At 39.7% G+C, this 24110-nt stretch overlaps 1 protein-coding gene across 4 annotated transcripts in view; it reads right to left on the bottom strand.

Moving 5' to 3' along the window:
* LOC112850414 (uncharacterized) overlaps positions 1-24110 on the bottom strand; it is a 327008-nt gene that overhangs the window by 102189 nt on the left and 200709 nt on the right. For 2 of the 4 annotated variants that reach the window (XM_086675794.1, XM_086675795.1), the window contains one exon: positions 13543-13601. The exons of 1 other annotated variant lie outside the window; for it this stretch is intronic. In XM_086675794.1, coding sequence (XP_086531920.1) covers positions 13543-13601 — 59 coding nt within the window. Of the gene's footprint in view, positions 1-13542; positions 13602-16195; positions 16266-24110 lie in introns of those variants that run through there. One more of the 4 variants, XM_086675793.1, reaches the window with a different exon arrangement.

The raw sequence follows: 24110 nt of genomic DNA, 5'->3' as shown, positions 1-24110 counted from the left end.
ATGGCAGAGCGGATAAAAAAATTCAACAATATCAGCCTTAAAAAAGGCTCACTTTAACCTTAAATAAAAGAAAAAAAAGGCAAGTATAGCTACACTTATATCAGACAAAATAAACTTTAAAAATAATAAAAAAGAGTCAAAGAAGGTTATTATGTGATGATGAAGGAATCAATACATCAAGAAGATACACAATTGTAAATATTTAGGTGCCCAAGAAAAGAGCACTTTAATACATAAAGCAAAAACTAACAGAGTTAAAAGGAAAAATAAACAGTAATCCAATAATAGTTGGAAACTTTAATACCCCACTCTCAACAATGGATAGATCATCCAGACAGAGAATCAATAAGGAAACAGTGGATTTGAACAACACTATAGAACAAATAGACCTAGCAGATGTACACAGAACATTCTGTCCAACAGCAGAATACACAATCTTCTCAAGAGCACCTAGAACATTTTCTAGGACAGACCATATGTTAGGCCACAAAACAGGCCAGCAAATTCAAGAAGACTGAACTCATACCAGTAGTGTGAAACTAGGAATCAGTAATAAGAGGAAAACTGGAAAATTCACAAACACATAGAAATTAACATTTTCCTGAGCAACCAGTGGGTCAAAGAAGAAATTAGAGGAGAAATAAAAGTTTATTGAGACAAATGAAAATGGAAACACAACACACCAGAACTTAATGGGATGCAGCAAAAGCAGTTCTAAGAGAGAAGTTCATAACAATAAATGCCTACATGAGAAGTAAGAAAGTTCTCAAACAACCTAACTGTATGCCGTAAGGAATTAGAAAAAGAAGAACAAATTGACCCCAAGGTTTGCAGAAGAAAGGAAATAAGATCAGCACAGAAATAGAGAATAGAAAAACAATAGAAAAGATAAACCAACTAAGAGTTCTTCTTTGAAAAGATAGAATTGACCAAATCCTAGCCAGACCAACCAAGGAAATAAGAGAAAAAAATTAAACAAATCAACAAAATTACAAATAGAAAAAGAAACATTACAGCTATTACCATAGAAATTCAAAGGAACACAAGAGACTGTTAGAACATAAATTAGTGCAGCCACTATGGGAAATAATATGGAGGAATCATTAAAAAATTAAAAATAGAACTACCATATGATCCTGCAATTCTGCTCCTAAGAACATAACCAAAGATACTGAAAACACTACCTCAAAAAAGATATCTTGTACCCTCATATGAGTTCATAACAGCATTATTTACTATAGCCGAGACATGTAAACAGTCTAAGTATCCATCAATAGATGAATGGATAAGGAAGGTATGGGGTGTAGGGTGGTGTGTGTGTGTGTGTGTGTGTGTGTGTGTGTGTGTGTGTGTGCGCACAATGGAATGTCATTCAGCCATTAAAAAATGAAGAAATCCTACTATTTGGGACAACAACAATGGACCTTAAAAGTAATATGCTAAGTGAAATAAGACAAAAATAATCCTGTATGATCTCACTTATATGTGGAATCTTAAAACAGTAACAACTCATAGATAAAGAGCTCAGACTTGTGGTTTCCAAAGGTGGGAGGTGGGAGGAGGGGGGATAAGAGGAAGGTGGTCAAAAGCTATAAATTTTCAGTTTAAGATAAATAAGCACTAGGGATGTAATGTACAACATAATGACTAGAGCTAACACTGCTGTATGGTATATAGGAAAGGTGTTAAGAGAGTAAATTCCAAGAGTTGTCATCGTAAGAAGACAATTTTTTCTTTTATTCTTCTTTACTTTCCTTTTATCATATCTATATGAGAAGACGGATGTTAGTTAAACCTATTGTGGTAATCATTTTACAATATATGTAAATGAAACCTTCATGCTGTGTGCCTTAAACTTACACAGTGATGCATGTGAGTTATTTCTCAATAAAACTGAACAACAAAACTGTGTATCACTTCTATTCATTGAAAGAACACTGTGATAATCATAACTTTCTAGTAGCTGGTTAGAAAGATCTTTATTACAAGTCTGCTTAAACACTGCACTGCATGCCTAAAAGAACACTGGGAGCAGATGATCAAATGTTTGTGTCATTTGGCAATTAAATCTAAAAAGTTTAATCCAACGTCACTATCATAATTTGGTGAAATCCCAAAATGACACTAAGAATTTTGCTGAATAAAATAATCAAAAGAAATGCCTTAAGGTTTAAAATTACAGTTCCGGTCCTCGTAGTTAGGAAACTTAGTAGTTAATATATGTAGCATATTTTTCTTTCAAATACATTGATCTGACTGAAATGCACTCTGTCAGTGAGATCTAAAAGCGGGATTTGTTTTGAATGTACTTGCTTGAGTCTTAGGCACTGACGATTTTCTGGCTTATAAGACACAAAGCATTCAAGAGCTCCAGACTATTCTAGTGACTGAGATTTTAGCACAGTTTTAACAGTACATGTGCTTTCTCTCTCTCCTGTAAGTGTGATCACATCCAATTACACTGCAGCTATGTGACTCAGTGCTGGGGTCTCTGTGACGTTCACAGTGTTGGTTGCAAATGAACCATAAATTCCTTAGGAAAAATGGAGAGGAAAGGAGCGGCGGAAATTGAATTCTCATCATCTTCGCCATCAATAAACATTTACTGCGTACCTCCTATGTTCTGCAAACATTACCCCCATAGGAGCCATTTCAGTCCACACCGTATCTCTTCTTTGAGTTGTTTTATGGCTACCCTTAAGGCTCAGCACAGACCCAAAGACCCACAACCGATGACTATTTTTACTATTTGTAGTTAGTGTCACAAGAGCATAAAGGTGAACGTTACCAGTATAGACTTTTGGGGCTCACTGATATTTTCATAGATGATACATCTGAAAGGAAAACAGCATATAATGTGAAAGCTTTGAATTACGGTTGTTCAAAAACCAATGTGTGTGCTGTGGCCAGTGTCTACAATATGCAATAAAGTGAAATGACTCATTATACCAAGGGTTATATTTTAATTGTCTTGTGTCCGTTTTGTTTCACCCTCCATTTCTGCTGATTTAGCCTCATTCTTTTGTACAGAATCACAGGGCTGAAGCCGGATAGACTTTATTTTGAATCCTGACTCCTGCCTGTATTATTTGAGAGAGGCCACTTCATCTCTATGAAATTTAACTTTCTGCTCTGGAAAATGTAAATAATATAACGAGGTTCATCAGGTTTTGTGAAAATTGGATGAATACACGCAAAATTCTAAGTATAGTGCCTGGCACATAGAAAATGTTCTCTAAATATTAACCAAAAATAAGTTAACAAAAGAATAACGTAAGGACAGCAGCCTCTGGAATCGTGCTGTCCAACACATTAGCCACCAGCTACATATGGTTATTTAAATTTAAATAAATCAAATTTAAATTAGATGAAAAATTATTATTTTTTTTTTTGGAAAATTCACGTGTTCAGTCTCACTAACACATTTCAAATGCTGTATAGCCTCAAGTGACCAGTGGCTACCATACAGGGCAGTGCTGCTCTAGAAAAATCTAGGCAAAGTGCAGTGAGGTAGCAGGAAGGAGGTTATGAAGAAGGGTACAGTCATCTCGTCCAGGAGAAACTGAGCTTTGCCAGCTAATGGTGACATCCTCCACAAATATGTGCAAAGAGGCCTTTGCTGTGGAAGTGAGGCTGGGGTCTGCAAGAAGCCCACTCGGTCTCTCCTCAGGGCCAGAAGCAGGGGAGGTATTGCAAGAGCTGAAGGGCTGAATCTAGAAGAGGGACCCTGGCCCAGGAGCTGGTGAGACAGAACCAGATGCCCTTCTCAAAGTCTACTCAGTTCTGCTGAACTGCCCTGCTCCACTGTGGAAGCCATTATAGGAGCATCCAGGGCCAAACGTATCTTCCTAAGGTGAGGCACTGAGGTGTGCTCTTCCATTATCTCATAATCTTGTTCCCACCACCAAATGAAAGCCGCGCTTACCATTCTTCCATTCTATTCCCAATCCGTCCCTGCTTAGCCAAACCCATTTTGCCAACTTTTGGCCATAAGTGAGGTCAAGTCCAGGATGCATCAGACTATGTTGAGTCTGTCAAAATAGTGGAGAGCTGGGTGCTGTTGCTTTATTTTTAACTTAATTAAAACACCCTAACACCACAATGCCAAAGTCATATGGTCACATAATCGCTTTCCAGATCCTCAATCTGAATGTGGTTGAAATGCGGTTTTAATTAAAGGGCCAAGTTGCAAGGGAGAGAGCTGAACTTGTAAGTCCAGTGCTTTTCTGATATGACCCCACTGTGTGGTATAACTCATTTCAAACCGAGTCAGGACCTCCAGAAACGAAAGCAACATAACTGGATTCAAAAAGATCTCCAGATGATTCTGATTTCCACCCTAATCCCCACCACACCCCTTGCCACTTACAATGGTTAAGGCAGAAGAAGGAATGAAGGCTTCAGAGCGAGAGACCGTGTTTTCTCTCACCTCCGTCGCCTTCTAGCTATGTGTTCTGAGCCGAGTAACTTGGTCTCCACAACCTCGGTTTTACCCAGAACGTGGGAACACCACCACCTTTGCCAGGTTGTTGCCATGATTATAAACAGTATACAGAAAACAACTGTCATAAAGATTCTCTCTGGGTTGGTGAGTCCGACAGATACAAATATATATGCCAATTCTCTTTCCAATGCTTGTTCTCCCACTTCTGAGCCTTACCACTTCTGTGAGCAGATATAATAGTTATCCATTGCTGCGTAACAAACTACCTGAGAATTTAGCACCTTGAAACAACGTTAACGATCTCAGTTTCTGTAGGCCTGGAACCTGGGTATGGCTTAGTGGGGTCCTCTGACTCAGGGACTCCCACGGGTCACCTCCACGTGCACCTGACGAGGGCCTGCCTCCAAGCTCTTTCCTGTACCTGGAGGACTCTGTTGACAGGCTTCTATTCCTGGCGGGCTTTTGGACTAAGGGTCTGATTTACTCACTGGCTGTTGGCCAGGGACCACCTGCAACTTGAAATATGTCTCCTTGCTTCCCCAGCGCGAGCAAGCAACGAGAGCCTTAAGGCGAAAGAACACGCTAGCAAAACATACTGCCAACGAGAGGGGAGTCACAGAGTTAAACGCTAATCTTGGAACTGACATCCCATCACTTTTGCCATGTTCAGTTCCTTCAAATAAGGTCACCAGGTCAAGTCTGCACAAAAGAGAAGATTACACAAATACCAGGAGGTGAGAGCACTGGCTATCTTAGTAGTCAGCCTACCACAGGAGGGATATTTTTTCTCATCCTCTGTGGGTCCATTATGTGGAGTTTAGTCAATCTTTCCTAACAGGACTGTACCAGCTCCACAGCTGAAAGAATTACAGGGCCAACTTTGGCTGTGATCAAATTGCTTTTAGTGAACTGACGGGGGCAGAAAGGAGCCGCGACGATCCCAGAGGCATGCTGACTGGGTGAGTGTTGCATTCCTAAGGAACACTGAACCGAGATCCACAACGTTTGTGTCTCTCGTGAACTTCATCTATGAGCTGCGATACAGCACATCGAATTTTGGCAGGGGAACAAAGTAAACCATGTACCACATACCTTATGGACAAGTCTTAACGTGGCCCCGGTTCTAACCTTTGTTTTAACTTCGTGCCAAGATATTTAATCTCCATTAAGAAGAGAATTCCCAGACGAGTTTCCAGATGAGTGTTCAGTGGACCAAGCTGCTACTTAACCTAATCTGGAATACCTTCACTAAACATGGGAAACAAATCTAAGGAAATGTTTGCAACCGCAGGAACGTGTGCTGGGGACTTTGCCTTCTCTGGATGCATTAAGAAATAAATGGTTTTAAAATGTCCAGCTAGACCCTTCGATTTTAACCTGTTTCAGCTCTGCTTTCCCTTTTCCTACCCAGCTTTGAGCAGCTTTCGAGTGTGTGCAGCCCGCCTCCTATTAGTGCGAAGGGGAGGCAGGGGGATCCCTTTCTGAATCACATTTGGTCGTAGGCAATAAGTGAATAAGAGATCTCATATTGTCTCCATGGTCTGAAGGATGGATAGAACCAAGTGATCTGATTTTCCCATTTCTGTATCTCATTGTGAGTTAATGTCTCCATTATCACACAACTTGCACCTTATTTTCCTGGTTGACTGGAAAGAACGTGAAGGCAGTTCAGAAGAATTAAGTCGTTAAAGTCCAATCCTTTCTGCTTTGTCTATGAAAATGCATTTGGAGACCACTCCCTAGGTCTCTCACCACTCCCTGAACACATAAGACAAACTTGCTTCTTTCTCTTCTTCTTTTTTTTTTTAATGTTTATTTATTTTTGAGAGACAGAGAGTTTGAGCACGAACAGGGGAGGGGCAGAGAGAGAGAGAGAGAGAGAGAGAGAGAGAGAGAGAGAGAGAGAGAATCTGAAGCAGGCTTCAGGCTCTGAGCTGTCAGCACAGAGCCTGACGTGGGGCTCGAACTCACAAGCCGTGAGATCATGACCTGAGCCCAAGTCAGACTCCTAACAGACTGAGCCAACCAGGCACCCCCAAACTTGCTTCTTCAAAAGGCTTCTCACTTCTGTGGACCCCCTGCTCATCTTCCCACATGTAGCAAAAGGGCTTATACTCTGGGAGGTGTGATGATTTCTCCCGTCAAAATTCACAGATTCCCACTTCTGCCCCTGCTTCTACCTAGTTTGTACTCTCCTTGTATCCCTTGTTACAGATTTGTTAAATGTCTATTTTTAAGAATTAGAAGAGGGGCGCCTGGGTGGCTCAGTAGGTTAAGCTTCTGACTTCGGCTCAGGTCATGATCTCACAGTCCGTGGGTTTGAGCCCCATGTCAGGCTCTGTGCTGACAGCTAAGAGCCCGGAGCCTGCTTCGGATCCTGTGTCTCCCTCTCCCTCCCTGCCTCTCCCCACTCATTATCTGTCTCTCTCAAAAATAAAAAAACACTAAAAATTTTTTTTTTTAATTTTTTTTTCAACCTTTATTTATTTTTGGGACAGAGAGAGACAGAGCATGAACAGGGGAGGGGCAGAGAGAGAGGGAGACACAGAATCTGAAACAGGCTCCAGGCTCTGAGCCATTATCAGCCCAGAGCCTGACGCGGGGCTCGAACTCACGGACCGCGAGATCGTGACCTGGCTGAAGTCGGACGCTTAACCGACTGCGCCACCCAGGCGCCCCTAAAAATTTTTTTAAAAAAGAAATAGAAGAAGAGAGTTTACAGTGAGTAGCATATTCTCAGTGGGGTCCGTAATCCAAGATAGGGGTCAGAGAACTGGCACAAAGGCTATAGTCTCAGTTTTTAATTGATGGTATACATCGATCCAGATGTAGCTGGATTGTGTCATTAAGTACGGTATTAACACATGTCACTCAAGTAAATGAACATGCTCCTCTTGACTGACTCACTTAGTGGGAACGAGACCACACACCAGTTTGGGAGCTGTGCTCTTATAATTCTTCAGATTAAATCTGGGCTCATTTTTTACATAAAAAGAATACCAACCAAATATCAGAAAATAATTGTCTCATAAATCACATTTCCCATAGAACAGATTACACTGTAATTTAGACTTCACAAGCAGTGTCCAAAGGATTTGCTAAAGGCATTTTTACTAAAATAAGATTTCATTGTTTTCCCATTACCATTTCCTCAGGGTATGTTAAAAAAAAAAAAGAAAGAAAAGAAAAGAAAAGAAAAAAGAAAAGAAAAGAAAAGAAAGAAAAGAAAGAAAAGAAAAGAAAGAAAAGAAAGAAAAGAAAAGAAAAAACACTGAATATTCAGAAATGAAGCAAAAAAAAAAGGAGAAAGAAAAAGAAAACTGGTGGAAATAGGTTATAAAATGGCTGCCATCCTTTGTGCTGTTATCATTTGATATGTATAGAGAGCATTAGTGCGTTTATCCAAGTTCTGAAAAAGCAGTTATACGATTGTAAAAAGATTCTCAATGAAAGGATACTTAGAAATGTATTACCTTACATCATAATAATTTTTTTGGTGCCAGGCACTGTTCTAAACATTTTACATTTAATTACACTGAATCTGCCGATCTCATCGTATAGGTATTATTATCATCCTCATTTTGCAGATCTAGGAACTGTAAATGTATCATTTCATAGTCCTAAAAAAAAAAAACATCTTTCGGTGAGAACAGATTTCTAATGATGCAAAGAAATATATCCATATTTACTCTTTGCTTGTAGAGCTACCTGTGGTGATCCTGTCACTGATCACAGAAGCTGCCTTTCCATGGCTTCGGTTCTAAACAGATAATTTTACGTGTTTGAACAATCTTAATGACTCATATCCTTCCTTTCATCCTTCTGTTGCAATTCATCACTTTCTCTTCTTCAGTTCCCACTTTTATGTACACTGTCGATGTGATGGAGAGTAAAAGGTCCCTCTGTTCCCTAATAAAGCACCTGGTCCCAGCAGACACCTGCACCCAATTATCTCTCAGGGCATGACTTTCACCAATACAGAAACCACTCTGAATTTTCTGTGAATGTCCTATATTTCTTTGGACCAGTACAAATGAATGAGTCAATATTTATTTTTTAAAAAAAGAGAGAGATAAAGGAAGAGGATATCTGCAGAGTGATGTAAATTTTTAAGTGATTTTGAAGGGACAGTCATGAATGTTGATAGAGTATATGAAAACTGTAAACACTGGCATCTACTTTGTCAGTATCTCAATATTCCTATGGAACTGGTTGTTGGCTTTCTGTTATACATTCAAAAAGTAAAAGAAAAAACTCAAGATCCCTGCAGAATTTTAAAGGGAAAAATACCTACAAGCAATAAAATAATAAATTAGACAATAGCAATATGTTAGAAGAGTTAGGGGAAATGTTTAAATAAGAAAAAGGCAGTAATAGTCTTCTAGATAATTCTGCATAAACAGCAGCGTTCTCCAGGAATCCAGGAATAAAGTAGTTTTGCCCAGCACAAAGCTATATATGAATGAATGTCAAAATTAAAATATTTATGAGGTCTGCGTTTCTCCAGGCCAGAGCAATCTAATAAAGGGTATTGCCCCTTTCTGGGCCTCATTCGTTACTGTAGGACTTCCAGACTCCTGAAAAGTATAACCTGTGATTAGATTTGGGAGTCACCAGAGTATTTCTGGGACCTCTCAGTTATCAGGTAGCATCTTCTGCACCTCCTCTTTTACCGAGGTTATTGACCGGACATGCCAACCACTAAATTGCACGAAGGTCACATGGCACTGCCATGCTGCTAGGGACACTGGTAAGATGGTTTGGTGTGCCCAGCCACCAGCACCATCATTGCTGCGGGAGATCCTGTGTTGCATCGTCACTGTCCACTATTGCAGCAGCAGAACTATCCTGGAGAATGACTGGGGTGCTGTGTCTGCCTCTGGCTGTTGTTGAAACCTACTGGCTGTGGACTCCAATAAAGTTAGGACACAGACACCTTGAGGCCTGGGCCACTGAAAGGGTAGAGTCCCCAATATGCTAGCGCTTCCTATATTCTTTCCACCTTTTAACAAACGAATAAAATGTTGTACCCTGAGCTAAATGGGAAAAGAACTCTTTCTCTTTTACTGAAGATGCCAAGCTCAAAGCAGTTCCCAATGTCTCAGGGGCTATCTGGTGAAACTATTTCTTTCATTTTTGACCTAGCATCCTTTTCTCTCCCTTAAACTTAGACCATAGATCTACAAGGAAATAACTGTAGGACAAATTCTCGTGATAGACATTGTGCTCTTTTCATTAAAAAAAAAAAAAATTCTACTCTTCTCTGAAAACTGGGACATTTTATGGGAACGTAATTCTGTCTCTTTTCCTCCCTTGAGATGAAACTTGCCCAGGAGACTTCATCATCTCTCATACAAATAAAATCTCAGTGGATCTGCTCTACCACTTAGACTTTCGGACATGCTGGGAATGGACAGTTGAAATTCAAAGTGGGCAACTGCATTCTGCACTACAAGCAAAATACAGTGGTTTCAATGACTCCCAGTATGTCTCCCAGTAAAGAACAAATAGCCATGGGGCGCCTGGATGGCTCAGTTGGTTAAGTGTCTGACTCTTGATTTTTGGCTCAGGTCACGATCTCATAATTCATGAGTTTGGGCCCCACATCAGGCTCTGTGATGACAGCGCGAAGCCTCCTTGGGATTCTCTATCTCTGCCCCTTTCCTGCTCGTGCTCTCTATGAAAATAAATAAATAAACTTTAAAAACTTAAATTAAAAAAATAAGAATAAATTTCCATAAAGCAGAACTTAATTGAAACTAGTGTTTGGTCAAATTCAGATGAACTGAGAAAATAATTTTATCAACCTATTTAGATGGACTCATTACTTATTTCAATTTTTTATGTGATTTGACTGTCATTTTGGCAATCAGTAGACATGTTCTTAAAGACAGGTCAGTAGAAACCAAAATAAAGGCCAAATGTTTATCTATCATATAATAATTTTTAAGCAAATCTATGGCATGACATAAGATAACCTAAAGTGTTGATGAAAAAAAAACGTTGAATAGACAGAAAAGTTAAAAATACTCTTTGCATAAAGCCTTTCTGTATCACATACCTCCCATTCTGTCCATCCAGATCTAATCTCCACCCCTCTCCCCTGTATCTCTTCCCAGGGAGTCATACTGTATGGACTACATCAGTGAGCTCCCTTGCCTATTGGGCTTCTGGTTGAGTTTGGCCAACAGGGAGCCCCCTCAAGAGAGCAGAAGGAAAACAAAGAATAGGATAGGGTATTTACTTGGGTTATTTATTTGGGCTGTGCCTCTTACAAAGAAGTCTTGATTCTCATGGGATTCGCTCATCAAGCAGCTGTTTCTGCCAACTCTTTCCTCTGCCCCATTCAGACACAGGGCTGGTAACACTCCACACCGATACTAGCCTGGGTATACTGTGCAACCACTTGCAATTTCCCTATACTCTACCCACACATGTCATTAAAGGCTCTTCCAATTACCCAGTTTGAGTGTGCCATTTGTTTCTTGTCCTGATTGAAACATGCATTCTTTTTTTTTAATTTTTTTAATGTTTTTATTTATTTTTGAGACAGAGAGAGACAGAGTATGACAGAGAGATTGGGAGAATCCGAAGCAGGCTCCAGGCTCTGAGCTGTCAGCACAGAGCCTGACGCGGGGCTTGAACTCATGGAGTGTGAGATCGTGACCCGAGCTGAAGTCGGACGCTTAACCTACTGAGCCACCTAGGTGCCCGAAACATGCATTCTTAAGAACATATATCTGAATATGAATCATGTAATATATTAAAATAGACCAGAGGTCTCTTCTCGACTGCTCTGGGTTTTGTTACCTATTTATTTGAGAAAGCAAGCAGGACACCTGAATTCTAGTCCCAGCTCTACCACTAACCAGCTTCAGGACCATGAAGAATTCTCCAGAACCACTGTTTTCTTGAAAACAAAATAAAGGTGTTAGATTAAATGACCTCTAAGATCATTTCTAGTTCTGTGATCCTAGGAGGAACTAACAAATTTCTTCTGGCACCTTCCAAGAATGAACAAGCCAATAAAAATAATTGCATAGACTCATAAGGATATTTTCATGTAACATCCCTATTTCTTAAGTGAGGAAATAGACACAGAATAGACAGACTTCTTCAAAGTCACTGGTGATAAGCAAACTTCTTAGTGGCCATCATCAGGACCTCAAAGTCATTGCTTTTATCCACTGCACTATGCCACTTCTCTCCACACTTGTTGGTTCAGCGTGTTATTGCCACACCCTTTCCTGTGCTTTGCACATACTGATGCCCCGTCTTTCTTATTTCCTGATCTCATTTGAAATACCAAATGATAATATTAGGGCTTCCCTAACAACCTGATCTGAGTAAGTCTCTAACGGCGCCTTACCATTGCTCTGCAGCACTATTTCCCGTGTGCTGCCTTCACAGCAATTATATCCAGATGTACTTAAATATTGTTTACTTGTTTCTGTTCTGTCCCCTTTCTCCATTAGACTGTAAGTTCCCTGGGACCAGGGGCATGTCTGTTTAATGTATAACTCTATACCCAGCATCCAGTAAAATGTCTGGAAAAATATAGGCACTCAGTAAAAGTATCTGTTAAATTCATTATTGAATGTGTTTTCCAGAACTGCAAACTAGGGTATGGGATGTCGTTGCCCAAATGCTATAATAAGAGAACGTTTTTAAATTTAAGCCTACAGTTCTTAAATTTGAAGCGATCATCTAAAGACACTCTCTCCTTCCCTCTTTTCTCCTTTTCTCTACAGCCTTCCCTGATGGGAATGATTCAGAATGATGGGTGGTACCACCACCACCAAGAACCAGGGAGTCTTTGAAACAATGTGGTAGCATTTCAGGTGACACTATGTCTATGGAGATGCTACTGGCATTTAGTACACCACAGATGGCAATCACATAAAACAAAAAATCGTCCTGCCCCAAATGCCCCAGGGGTCAATATTTTCTCCAAGATCTTCCTCAGATACCTCCGAGTCAACCCAAAAGGTACAAATCCATGATTACGTGAAGTATCATTAATTTTTAATGTTTCAGATAGTTAATGACCCTAACACATGCCATTAGCAATGTCAGCTGACTGGCTGGCCTGAGGAACAAAGGGAGTCGTAAACGTTCCACCTCTATTCTCTTTTTCGAACTTCAGAGACTGATGATTACACAGCAAGAATATCTCAAGTAGCGTATTGGCCTCTCTCACTGCAATTTTGCTTTGACTGCTACGTTTCACCCAAGTGATGGCCATACGTTGGTTGCTGCCTCCAAGAGACAGATGCAAATATGCATTGTTCGAATCAGGATGTATTTTTACCTGAGAGCAACGTGCATTCTATTCAAAGCGGAGCTTCATTTTATTGTCGGGGAAGAGGCCAGTGATAAGTTGTGAGTGTACAAGTTGTTGGGAATATGAATAACTGACATTGAACATAAGTCCTTTTTATGGTCTCCATTCATTAGGGGAAAATCCAATCAGACAGCACTGTTTTCTTGTCATCAGGCTTGAAATATGGTTTGGAAATAAAAACATTGGCTTCTACTTGTCCTCAGCATGGATTTAAGTAAGTCAGGCCTTAAAACTATGAGATAGCGGTAAAATTAAAATAGTAGAGGTAATATTTCTACTTATATGAAGGGGAACAAAATAGAAAAGTCCATCAGGTTACCCAGAAGTAAGCCTGGTACATTTGTAGGCGTCCACTTTAAAATCACTTTTATCCACTTATTCATGCATTTCGGGCATTTACTCAATCAACAGATTTTTATGGAGAACATATTTTGTGTCAGACACTAAAGGCTGGGTTGCTAGCAATGAAGAAAATGGGCACGGTCCCTTGACTCATAGAGATTACAGTAATCTCCGTGTTCTGTACCAGGAAAAAAAACAACAACACAAGACACGAGTCACTACAAAATTAATGTATTAAATTCAATTGTAGGAATTTATCAAATGCAACTGTCAGGTCACATTATCCTAAGAGCAACCTTATAGGTCATTAAGATTGAACATGTTATCTCAGAGGCAGGAATGCTGACATCCTGGGAGGTGAAATGGCTTAGCTGAGTGTAATCAGAGGAAGCAGCCAGCCTGGGGCTCTTACCAGGTAAACACAGAGGAAGCAGAGAAGATCTTCATCCACACCTAAGGCTGACAGGACCACTAAAAGACAAAATACAACCGTGTGTGCACTTCAGCTAAAGTTAGGCTCATAGCTCATGTCATCTAAAGATTCTTGGGGCGCCTGGGTGGCGCAGTCGGTTAAGCGTCCGACTTCAGCCAGGTCACGATCTCGCGGTCCGTGAGTTCGAGCCCCGTGTCGGGCTCTGGGCTGATGGCTCAGAGCCTGGAGCCTGTTTCCGATTCTGTGTCTCCCTCTCTCTCTGCCCCTCCCCCATTCATGCTCTGTCTCTCTCTGTCCCAAAAATGAATAAACGTTGGAAAAAAAAAAAAATTAAAGATTCTTGCCACTTGCTACAGCGTGGATGGAACTAAGGTGTATTATGCTAAGCGAAATAAATCAATCAGAGAAAGATAAATATACAATTTCACTCATATGTGGAATTTAAGAAACAAAACAGATGAACACAGGGGAAGGGAAGCAAAAGTAAGATAAAAACAGAGAGGGAGGCAAACCGAAAGAGACTCTAAAATATAGAGAACAAACTGAGGGCTGCTGGAGGGGAGAGGAGTGGGAGGAAGGACTAAATGGGTGATGGGCACTAAGGAGGGCACTTGTTGCCATGAGCACTGGGTGTTATATGCAACTGATGAATCATTAAATTCAACTCCTGAAACCATTATTACACTATATTAGTTAACTAGCTTGGGTTTAAATAAAATTAAAAATTTTTTTTAAAAATTGGTGTATCTGAATAAAGAATATATTGGGGGGGGGGGGGAAGAACAATGGTCTTCAAAACCCAGGAGTTTTCCTTTTGTTTTGTTTTAATGTGACTTACTTAATGGTGACTGTTTTCATTTGGTTTTGTTTATTAAGCCTTTTGGTTATACAACTATGGTTCATTTGCTTCTTGGTTGTTTTAGCAAGGCTCAAGTATGTTATGGTTGGAAAAAGCCCTTTCTAGAAGCCAATGTGAAAAGAAAGGCTCCATAGTATATGATTCTACTATAGGACATTATGGGAAAGGCAAAACGATGGAGACAATAAAACAATCAGTAGTTGCCAGAGTTTAGGAAGGATTATTAGGGCAGTGAAACTAATATATGTTACTCTAATGGTGGACCCATGTCCATTATACATTTGTCCAAACAAATGTTCGAGCCCCACATCAGGCTCTGTGCTGAGGGCACATGGAACCTGCTTGGGATTCTCTCTCTCCCTCTCTCTCTGCCCCTCCCCTGCTTGCGTTCTATCTCTCAAAATAAATAGATAAACATTTTTTTAAAAAGGATGTACTGGGAGAGGGAAGAGCAAAAGCTAAGAGGGAGGATTTCTGGTTCCCTGAAGTTTTGGGTGGTTTTTTTTTGGGGGGGGGTGGGGGGAGTTGTTTTTTACTTCTAAATGTCCCCTGCCTTATGCCTGGAGAATACTGTGGTCAAGTTCTACCCAGCCCTTCTTAGCTGGCTCAGAAAGGCACACCGAGAAATAAAATTTCACAGGATAAGATTAGGTCTCAAATATTCATTTTCATCTTAATTTACTTTTTTAAGTAGGCTCCACACTGGGCGTGGGGGCTTGAGCTCACAACCCTGAGATCAAGACCTGAGGTGAGATCAAGAGTCGGACGCTTAACCGACTGCGCCACCCAGGCGCCCCTCATTTTCATTTTTAAAAGCCCTTAGGTCTTCTCCCTGAAATATTCTACCACTCTATTTATTGTTTCCTGGACTGGAGAATCAGGTTCTATGTGTGGTTCTGTCTATAATTCTGAATGTTTATCATCTCTATGCTACCACACAAAAATACACAGCTGATTTCATCCCTTTTACGGCTGGTGAATAGAGACAAGAAAGGTTGTGTCAATAACTAAAAGTATATGAGGACTGGTAAGTCCTGGGATCTTATGAATGTTCTTATGGAATGTTTTACTAGCTTTCTGCCAGAACTGACATGCAGCATACGAACCTTTCACTTCCTAAAGGTATTGTAATTTGTGGTATATATTTAATATTCTTTTTTTCTTTTCTTTTTTTTTTTTTTTTAATTTTTTTTTTTCAACGTTTATTTATTTTTGGGACAGAGAGAGACAGAGCATGAACGGGGGAGGGGCAGAGAGAGAGGGAGACACAGAGTCGGAAACAGGCTCCAGGCTCCGAGCCATCCGCCCAGAGCCCGACGCGGGGCTCGAACTCACGGAGCGCGAGATCGTGACCTGGCTGAAGTCGGACGCTCAACCGACTGCGCCACCCAGGCGCCCCTATATTTAATATTCTTTGTGCATTCTTTTGGGCAGATATAAAGTAAAGATGGGAAATATTATTACCCTTCCCCCTTTAAAATGAATTTAAGGAGTGTGTGCACATCTAAAGTAGAAATTTCTAGTTTATTGCTGTAACTTTTCAATACTTTCGACATTTCTAATGGTGAAATTTGGTGTGTGTATGCGTGTCTGATGCTCATTTAAGCATTCATAGCAGATGGATATGGAGGTAATGTTAAAATCTAGAGAACTCATCTTATGTTTATGAATATAAATTATTGTTCGTCCACAAATTAGTCAATTACTAAATAAAACGTACAAACCAACCAAATGTCTTCTATGTCAATTACCAGATTTAAATTGCTCACCTACCTAAAACATTCAAAGGAGAGATCTCCAATTGGAAAATAGCTACATTGTTTTCCATTGTAAGATCAGCATTTTCCTTGAGTCAAGAGTTCATAGCATTTCCCAGCTTTCTCCCAAAGCTATCCTCATAAGGTGAGTCAAAGGAAAAAAAGATAAATGTGGACATTTTCAAGAAATCTGCTATCTCTGCAATCAAATTTCCTTTTTCTGAAATAACCATGCCCCTTCCTAACTCACAGACAAAACATGATGATTTAGGGGTTGAATGATTATATTCCAATGAAGTAGTGCCATTTGATTTCTAACTGCTTAAATTTCACATTTTATATTTCCCAGTGGCTTCAATGCACACACTGAATGTATGAGGGTACGCAATACCCTAAGATATAGCTATCTGATAAAAAATGGAATATTCTAATCTCCCTGAAAAGAAGGAAGGGGTAAGAAAGGAGTCTAAAAAGTTCTAAAATGCTCCCCAAATATGAAGACTGATGCTTCCAAATATATATATTTTAGAATACTTCAAACACTTGATAGGGTTATTGACTTTCCTCTTCAGCTCTGCTCATAGAAGATTCAGCCCCAACTACAGATCCCTGAATAATTTTCATATGTCTGAAAATGGCGGAATATTTTCTTAAAAGACGGCCTAAACAAAATCATGAGGTTTCAGTTTGTTAGCATAAGAGCTGCTTTCCTTTCTGACTCAGTTTATCCCCACTCGATGGTGCATCCTCCCCCTTCAGATGTCAGTGATTATGAGAGATGATAGGGGTTACTTTCTCTTTTCTATGACGTGGATTTTCCAGGGATCAGGCTAAAAGGGTAAGAGAGTTAATGCGTGGGGCCAGAGGAGGTGTGTGTGTGAGGTCGAGCGTGTTGCATGAATATGAATATGTGGGTGTGTGAAAGTGTGAATGCATGTAGGTGTATATGTTGGGGGTGGGGCATGAACATGCAATGAACACAGTAGACTTGGGAATCAGTCAGAGACAGATTTAAATCCTAGTCCCACTGCTTACAAGCTACAGGACCTCGTTGAACTTACATAGTTTCTCTGAGCCAAGGTTTCCTCATCTATAAATGGTACACCATTTAGTGTGGGCTATTGCTTTGTCTAAGCTTCCAGGAACCATCTGTGAGGGTAAATTCTGTGTGTCAAATTGCCTAGGCTACAGTGCCTAGTTGTTTGGATGAATACTAGTCTAGATGTTGCCGTGAAGGTATTTGTGTATATGATTAACAATTGCAACCAATTGACTGAAATAGATTACCTTCCAAATTATGGGTGGTCATAAGAACAAAGACTGAGGTTTCTCCCAAGGGGGAGGAGATCATTGTGCCTCAAGACTGCAGCATAGAAACCTTGCCTGAGTTTTCAGCCTACCAGTCAGATTTTGGGTCTGCCAGTCCCCACAATTACACGAATTAATTCCTTAAAAATAAAATCTCTCTCTCGCTTTCTCTCTGAACACACACACACACACACACACACACACACACACACACACATACACACTCACTCACAACATGGTTCTGTTTTCTGGAGAGCCCTGACTAACATACTATGTCATGTTGTTGCCATGGAAATGAAAGAAGTCCAGTACGGGGCTAGAATGCTGCACATGTTTGATAAATTTTGGTTCCTTACCCCATTACTCCTTCTCCCCCACCCCCAAAGTTACAGGAGATCCACTCATAAGGCAAATTCTGAAAGCAAACTGCCTTTGTCCTTTGGGCTTTGTAGGTAAGTTGGGAAGGGGGCAGAAGGAAAGAAAGTCGCACAGGATGGTCTCTCTCACAGGAGCTTCCTGGGACAAAACAAAAACAAAAACAAAAAACAACTCCAGTGTGTAATTTGCTATCTTTCAGCCCTAGGCTGGGCCTTAGTCCACCAGAGGAGAGGGCTCTAAGCCTGGCTGGCATCATTATCTTTTAAATGAGAGCTACTGGCCTGATTTCTGGAAACCATCTCACATCAAACCCAGACCCAAACTGTGTTTCACTTGGGCTCTGGCCTCTCAAAAGCAATTGAAGAAAAGGGATTCAAAAATAACTCCATGAGAAGAAGCACTATGAAGTGAAGGTGAGGCTTTTCTTTGTCACTGAATGTGATAAAAATAATGCAATACTTTAAATACCATCACCACTCCTTACCAGAATTTCCAAGGGAGAAACTTAAACCAAAATCAGCTCAACTACAGAGTTGACACTATTCTCGTAAGAATATTGATACAGTCTTTTGTCTCAATAACCAGACATATAATTTACTCTCATCTCTCTCTAGAGTCCCTGAAACCTTCTAATATGGGTTAACATGATTTCACTTGGGAAGATGTTGAATTTTATGATCATGGCTTACGAAAACACAATCACAAACTTCAACAGTCAAATTAAACCAATTCATGATTTCAAAATTTTGGTGGCTTTCTTAACATATCGAAAAACCTATTTCCAAAGACATGTGTCTAGTTAAGATGTGGGGTACGGGGACAACTCACGCCCTATTAGCATGTAAGTTGGGCAAATCTTCCTGAAGAGCAGCTTGATAACATACACCAAAATGCAAAATGTGCATATGTTTTGACTCTATATTTTCACTTTGAGGACACGATTTAAAAGAAGGAAGACAAATATGCACTTACTTAGCTATTGGCTGAAGATTATTTCCATATTTTAACTATGCTACAGCTGTTCTTATGCATCTTCGATTTATGCAACTGGCATTAAGACTAATTCTAGAAACCATGCCCTAAATCAGGATTCCCTGAAGCCAGCAGTACAAAATGTGGGCATTCTTCCCTGCAAAGGACATTTGGCAACACCTGGAGACATTTGTGGTTGTCACAAATGGGGGAAGGAGCTATTAGCACTTAGAAGGTAGACAGAAGGAATGTTGCTAAACGTCCTACGGTTTCCACAATAGTTACCTAATCAATTATACTTCAATTGAAAAAAAAAAATGGAAAAATTAGATGGCCCAAAATGGCAATAGTGCCGAAGTTGAGAAATACTGCCTTGAGCCTTGCATAAAAGTTATAATAAAGTCTTCTAATAATATCCCTTTACGGAATTAATTATTTCAGTGGCCCAAATAATCCAATAGGACATGACACAGAAATAACTTCAAAGCTGCGAATATCTGTGCTCCTCATAATGTGAAGCATATCTCTCTTGCTCTTTGATAAGACACAGGAAACTTCAGACACAGTAACATCTTCAGATTAGTTCGGCATACCAAAGGCACTGAACAATTTACTTATGTTCCATTTGCAAAGTCAAAAATACCAAGCACAGATTCTTTAAGAATAGCCACATGTTCAGAAAAAATTGGCAAGTTATTTCCCCAAAGAGCTCAGATTAAACTATTAACATGAGCATAAGATGATTAAAAGTTTGTTATATGTAAATCTCCCTAGACAAGATGCTTTAAGAACTACTATAGACTGAATGTTTGTGCCACCCCCAAATTCATATGTTAAAACCTAATCCTCAGTGTGATGGTATTTGGAGGTGGAGCCTTTTGCAGTTGGAGGCAATCAGGGCAAGACAGTTGAGCCCTCATGAATGGGATTAGTACTCTTAGGAAAAGAACCCCAGAAGGGCACCTGCGTGGCTCAGTCGGTTAAGCATCCGACTTTGGCTCAGGTCATGATCTCATGGTTTGTGAGTCTGAGCCCCCGTGTCGTCGGGCTCTGTGCTGACAGCTCAGAGCCTGGAGCCTGCTTTGGATTCTGTGTCTCCCTCTCTCTGTTCCTCCCCTGCTTGCACTCAGTCTCTCTCTCAAAAATAAATAAATATTTTTTTTAATTAAGGGAAAAAAAAAACCCGGAGAGCTCCCTTGCCCCTTCCAACAGGTGCACAGACAGAGTAAAAAGACAGCCGACTATGAACCAGGGAGCAAATTCTCACCAGGCACTAACTAGATCTGCCTGTGCCTTGATCTTGGACTCCCCAGCATCCGGAACTGTGAGAAATAAATTTCTGTTGTTTACAGACCATTCAGTCTATGGTATTTGTCATAGCAGCCTCAACAGACTAAGAGCAAGCAGCAGCATTTACCCCCATTCTTATAAATTTTTGTGTGTACAAGATGGAAGGTGACTCTGATATGACTTATTTCTAACTAGGATCTTTGGGGTCAAGATCCTTAACCAGTGATTTGTATGTGTGAATGTGTGTCTGTGTACATGCTTGTGTCCGTGAGTCTAACAATCACCGACTTGATGACATCGCTGAAGTAGGAGTTTACAAATGTGCTGTGTGGCACCATTAGTGAGAAGCTTCATCCATCCTACAGAGAGAGGAAGGCTCAAATGCTTCTTGAGAGGAAAATGCTTCATGTTCTTGGAATTTTGTATTCTAGTATTCAGTATACATGCCATTAGAGATACTTGATTATTGAAAAGTATCTAGGTATTTTCCCAAGGCACATTTTAAGGAACTGTGGATTTAAAGGAGAAAAATCGTATTTACGCCAGCCAGTGCGCAAACCCACTAAAAGGTAGAAAGATATATTTTTTCCCTCAGAATTATATAATCAAGACACATCCTATCTCTACCAATGGTCATCAACACAATCTGAAGTTGATGTGGTTTTTCATAAAGCACTTATCTAAAGCCAACTCCTATCATGAATCAACCATCCCTTTTTCCGCTTAGGAGAAAGACCTTTGCACAATTTGATGTCGCCCAGGCTTATCAGCAGTACAAATAATGCATGTCCAGGTACTTCAGAAAGTGGCATTTCTCAAAACAATATTTAATGGCCATTTTTAATGGTTCTTCCCCCCTGGAATTTCTCAGCCATTTATGGAGTTCTAGAACTCCAGACATAACACTGTTCTTTTAATGATCTCCATGGCATGGGATCTGCAGAAGGTGAATTCACAGAAAGACTTCAAAGTCATACACTTTTGGATATAGCAAGGGCTGAAGTGAAAAAATAGGCATAAAATAGCAACTGGCAATGTGAGCAAATATTTGAAAGTTTCTACCATGCATTTCTTCTACAAAAGCCTCTTTGGTTGCACAACAATGTGAATGTACTTAATGTTGCTGAATTGTGCACTTATAAATGATTAAAATGGGAAATGTTATGTTATGTACATTTTACCCAAAACATAAAAATACAAAATAAAAAGCCTAGTAGGAAAAGCCAATCCATGGAGTGAAAAATCTCAAGATGAGTCTCTTTATAGAATTAGATTGTATTAAAATTTGAGTCTGTGCTATAATCTCAGTATCAACACCTGTTTCCTGACCTGTCTACTTTGATGGGCTGGCTGTGTATCCCACCAGAATGTCTTGTGTATTGGATGTCTCTTGTGCCTTTTCTCATGCCCTCTTGGCTCAACTTTTTACTGCAAGCTGTCACTCAAGACCCACCTCAACGCAAGCGTAGCTTCGCGCACCTCTTCTCATCCGTACCACCCCCCCGCCACCACCACCACCACTTTCTACCCAATGGCTTCTCTGCTGCTACTGCCTGGTACACCTGTGGAAACCACTCAGACATTCTGATGCATGTGCTGTCTGGAAGTACGAGGGAGCCAACACCACACAGGAAATCAGGAAACTCTACATAGCTCATTAGAGGCTCCCCAACATATAGCATATTTATATCTGTAGATGTATATGTTTATATATGCAGCACAGAATCTCTTTGGAAGGATACCCAAGGAACTGGTGGCATTCTTATCTCCAGGAAATGTAATTGGGTGGCTGAAAGACAAGGGTGAAGAGAGAATTTTCAATGAATATTCTTTGGTGCCTTTTGAACCATGTGAATATATTGCTTATTTAAAAATTAAATAAAATTAAAATTGAAATACATAAAATTATCCTTCATTAATATTAGGACATCTTATCTGACACAAGAAAACCTAAATATTCAGGTTGATTGCTGTCATATAGGTGGGGGAAAATAAATTAGATAGGCCACGGTTGTCACTTTGAGAAACTACCTTAAAAAGTCAAGCTTGTCACAGATTAGCTGCCCATAAAGATGCTTTTTATAGAGGAAATAGCAGGAGAAGTTCAGAAAGCAATCATCACATTATCTTGGTCACATTTTAGACAGTACATGTCGGAAATGTTGGAATGAAACTGTTGGTTAGAAGCTATTTCTGCTGACCTCGAATTGCTTATATATCAAAGGTAGTAGAAAGGTGTGCATCATACATAAGACTACTAAACTAACTGACAAAGGCAATTTGCTTTTCTGTGATATTTTATGCAGAAACCTTGATCTAGAAGCACATTCAGGTGAATCCGGACAAATTTTGTGAGATCATTTCAGAGGAATTCCTTGATTTGGGCAGACTTGAAAAATGGCCCAAAGTGCTTCTAACGCTATACCAAACTGTGGCTACAAAACAGATTTTCATATCACAAAATATGGAAACTCTGTCTACCTTCATGAAGTCTATTATAAACACAGGTGCTTTATTGATGGTTTCTGTCATGCTTCCAGCAAGCATGAGAAATGAAAATCTGTTTTGCAGGAAGATTAATCAATGACATTTCAAATAACCAGTTCAACCTTAGTGAATTTAATCTTCTATTCATATAATCTAGATATACAATGAAAACTTTCAGCAATGTTTTTGTGCATAAAACATGGGTATAATGTTTTATATTGCTTGAGGCAAATTCCTTGCTACTTTTTTTGTACCATCCTTCTAAAAGTAGCATCCATTAACTGCAATTTTTTCCATTTTTATACAGGAGAAAATAAGCTAGAAGATGGTTCTAGCTTGCCTTTCTCACTTAGTGTATCAGTACAGGAAAATATGTAAAGGTTTTCAACCTCCAAGGCATGCACCAAAAGAAGGTACCTGCTCATTTGCATGTGGCTAAACCATGGGATGTGTTGTCCCTACTTCCCTTCTGCGTTTTGTTAATTAGATAGAGATTTATTCTTGGTCAAATTACAAGATCAAATGTGAGTTAAATCAAATTAAAGAAAGATGGTAAAACTAGGCATTCTGAAGCACAATAGAAAAGCGTAAGAACCACCACACAATGCAGCTACTCTAAAAATTACACTATTGGTGGCTGTCCCAAGTGTTTGTCCACAATAATTCATAAGAAATACTATCACATGCTGGAAGATAGCATAATTAAGATTGCCTGTTGGCATTGCCCTGCATAGTATAATTTGTTTATTCAGAAGCTCCACTTTGTCTTCTGAAGGTTGATTCAAGAGCTTCTTAATCCGACAAGATATGGTTTATTATGTTTTCCTTTGTAATGAATATTGGAATAGCTAATGTAGGGACTGATTCTTTATTGAAAACAATATATTACAGGGAAAAACTCTTATTCTGCCTGTGAGAGCAATCTGGTGTGGGTTTATTAACCATCTAAATTTGATCTTCTCATGAAGCTAATCTTTAATTGTCCAACAAGTACATGTAAGGTCTTTTATACCAAAATAAAAAAAAAAGTGACTATTTTAAGCTAAACACTAAGTATCAAAAGCAACGAACCTCACTTAGTACTTAATAGGCCTTATATTTACTGAAACCTGAAACTCTAGGTTATTACCACTTATATAACATTAAACTTAGTGCTTATGTGAGAGCATGACAGGGGTGACATTGGCCAAATTTAAAAACTCCCCATTAGAAATTGCCTACTGGTCAACAAGGGACGTTTTAGAACTACCTGGAAAGGCGCAAAACTAAAGGAAGTTTCTGGGGTGGTTTAGAAAGTAAGTCCTAGAATTCTAGGGATGAAACGTTTAATTCTGAAACATCAATTCCCCTTCCCCGGCTCGACACTACTATGGAAGAACACAGTTTTTTTGTGACAGATACGTCTTTCCTGGACTCCTCCTAACATCCATTTTCTTTCTTCACCATTCCAACAATCCATAATTTCCCTAGGAACAATGAGAAGTTTTTAGTTTTTT

Source organism: Puma concolor, chromosome C2 (genome assembly GCF_028749965.1).
Source record: "Puma concolor isolate L17-30 chromosome C2, mPumCon1.1.hap2, whole genome shotgun sequence".
NCBI lineage: Eukaryota > Metazoa > Chordata > Mammalia > Carnivora > Felidae > Puma > Puma concolor.
Note: the sequence above shows the minus strand (reverse complement) of the source record. Positions and strands in the feature narration are given on the sequence as shown.